The 2741-nt window shown below is 35.5% G+C and overlaps 1 protein-coding gene across 1 annotated transcript in view; it reads left to right on the top strand.

Moving 5' to 3' along the window:
• Brca2 (breast cancer 2, early onset) overlaps positions 1-2741 on the top strand; it is a 76401-nt gene that overhangs the window by 40910 nt on the left and 32750 nt on the right. The window contains 1 exon segment of the mRNA XM_013027268.1: positions 2588-2648. Coding sequence (XP_012882722.1) covers positions 2588-2648 — 61 coding nt within the window.

The following is a 2741-nucleotide window of genomic DNA, read 5'->3' on the forward strand; positions in this document are numbered from 1 at the left end:
AAAAAAAAAAAAAAAATATATAGATAGATATATAGATAAAGCGTAACTACTCAGGAAGCTGAGATCTGAGGATTGCTATTCATGGCCCACCCAAGTAAGAAAGTCTGAGACTCATCTCCAGTTAACCACCCAAAAGCCATAAGTGAAGCTGTAGCTCCATGATACTGTGCTAGCCTTGAGCAAAAATTGCTCAAGGATGTTACCCAGGCCTTGAGTTTAAGCCCCAGGACCTGTATGTGCACACAAACACACACACAGTGTGTCTGCACACACACACACACACAATGTGTCTACAATGCTCTGGATTCAGCCCCTAGCACTGAAAAAAAAATTGCTACGTGTAGTACATGCCTATAATCTTGCACTGGGGAGATTGGTTGAGGCAGTGAGATCATGAATTAGAGGCCAGCTCGGGGTATAAAATGAGTTTTAAGGCTACCTGAACCATATATTGAGACTGTCTCAAAAAAAAAGAAAACCACAAGTTCTGCTCTCCATTAGTATTTGAGATTATAGGCTGACCCACAATGCCCAGCTTTAAATTTTTTATTAGGAACATTTCACATACAGAAAAATTAAGAGACTAATATGAATGCCCTAGCACCCTCATTTCTACCACTAGACTCAACAGTTTCTGTTTTGTTTTTTAAAGGAGGAAGCATGCATTTATTTATTTACTTATTTTGGGGGGGTCCCGTTGTGGGGCCTGAACTCTAGGCCTGGGCACTGTCCCTCAGCTCTTCAGCTCAAGGCTAGCGCTCTACCACTTGAGCCACAGCGCCACTTCCAGCTTTTTTCTTTTTACTTATGTGGTGCTGAGGAATCGAACCCAGGGCTTCATGCATGCAAGGCAAGCGCTCTACCACTGAGCCACCTTCCCAGCCCCGAGAGTTATTTAGTATTAAGATGAGTTTTTTTGTTGTTGTTTGGTTGGTTTTGTTTTGTTTTTGCCAGTCCTGAAGCTTGAATTACAGGCCTGGGTACTGTCCCTTGTGCTTCTTTTAGTTCAAGGCCAGCTTGAGCCACAGTATCACTTCCAGCTTTTTTGGTAGTTTTCTAAGAGTCTCACAGACTTTCCTGCCTAGGCTGGCTTTGAACCACAATCCTCAGATTTCAGCCTTCTGAGTAGCCAGGATTACAGGCATGAACCACCAGTGCTTGTTGTGTTAGTTTTAACAGCTGGGATCTTCTAAAAGGGCTGTGTGTATTCTCCCTTAGTTTTGTAGGCTTCCTGTTGAGAATCTCAGTATGTAAATAAGTTTCAAATTCATAGTATCAATATTGGCTACTAACGATAAAAATACCTGGGAAATTTAAGAATTCTTCAACCTTAGAATGCATTAAGGATATATTGTCATGTTAAGTGAAATAAGCCAAGCTCAGAGAAATATATGTCACATGTTTCATTCATATGCATATTTACACTACTAAAAAATAATATGACATGATTGTGAAAGAGGTACTGTGTAGAGGAGACCAGCAGGAGAGGATGGTGAAGGGTGAATATAATAGAGGTACACTGTATATATGTATATTAAAAAGGAACTTTAGCAGAAGGAAGGATACAAAGAATAATAAAGGCAGTGAATTTGAGCAAAGTATATGTAAATATCACAATGAAACATCTTCGTACAATGAATTAAAGAATTACTGTTAATAAAAATATTTTCTAAAAATTTTTCTGTAGTTTTCTATAGTTGGAATACTTGTGTTCCAGTGTCAATATGAATAATTCTTCTGTGTAAGTTTACCTTTACCAATTTGATCATTAATCTTGTTTCCTTCCATTTGTTTCCAGTCTAGGATTTTCTGTTTCTTGTTTAGTTTTACATTTGAATAAGCAAACCATTTCCATAATACATTTGTAGACATATAGAAAGATATACTTGGAGTAGTCTTAATTTCATCCCTGTCACTTCATACTATTTTTTAATTTTCTCACCTCTTTTTCATGGCTTTCAATTTATCCTTTTAACGTTTCTTTTTGTAAAAAGAAGTGTATATGTGGGTGTCTGTGTGTATACACACTCATTCTCATCACTTTTCTTATTCCAAAAGTATATACATTTTATACATCTTGTTCATTACTTAAGAAATTACCTAGAGATTGGCTCCTTAATGAGTAAAGATCTTATTTTTGTGGTTACATAGTGCTTGATCACTGGCTTTATCAGTATATCCTAGTCAGCCAGTCCTAATTAAATGATTAATTAGAGGTTTGATGGGTATAAGTTACATAATAAAAGTGAATAAAGCTTTACGTTTGAACCTTTACATCTGATATTTACATTGGCAGTTGGCTAATACTTTTGAATTATGATTATTAACATCAACTGACTAAATTTATAACTTCCTCTATATGTTTGTACTGTGATTTGTTATATAGTCCTCTATATGTTTGTACTGTGATTTATTTGGCATATAGGCATAATTTGAAAATCAACTGTTTTAATAATTATTATTTACTAAATATCAATTAAATGCATTGAAAATTTGAAAGTCTGAAAATTTGGGGGTGAACGTCTATAATGTATAATAAAAATAAAAAATAAAATCCATTTTCATTAATAGTGAATTTTTTTTCTAGGTGTAATGAAAGATAGGAAATTGTACATGCGTCTAGAGCCAATTACCTGTGAACCCTTTGGGTAAGATGTGTTTATAAATTTTTGTGTCATCTTTTGTTTTGTGTGTGTGTGTGTGTGTGTGTGTGTGTGTGTGTGTGTGTGTGTGTGTGTGTG

The sequence above is a fragment of the Dipodomys ordii genome, unplaced genomic scaffold (genome assembly GCF_000151885.1).
Source record: "Dipodomys ordii isolate 6190 unplaced genomic scaffold, Dord_2.0 Scaffold102, whole genome shotgun sequence".
Classification (NCBI taxonomy): domain Eukaryota; kingdom Metazoa; phylum Chordata; class Mammalia; order Rodentia; family Heteromyidae; genus Dipodomys; species Dipodomys ordii.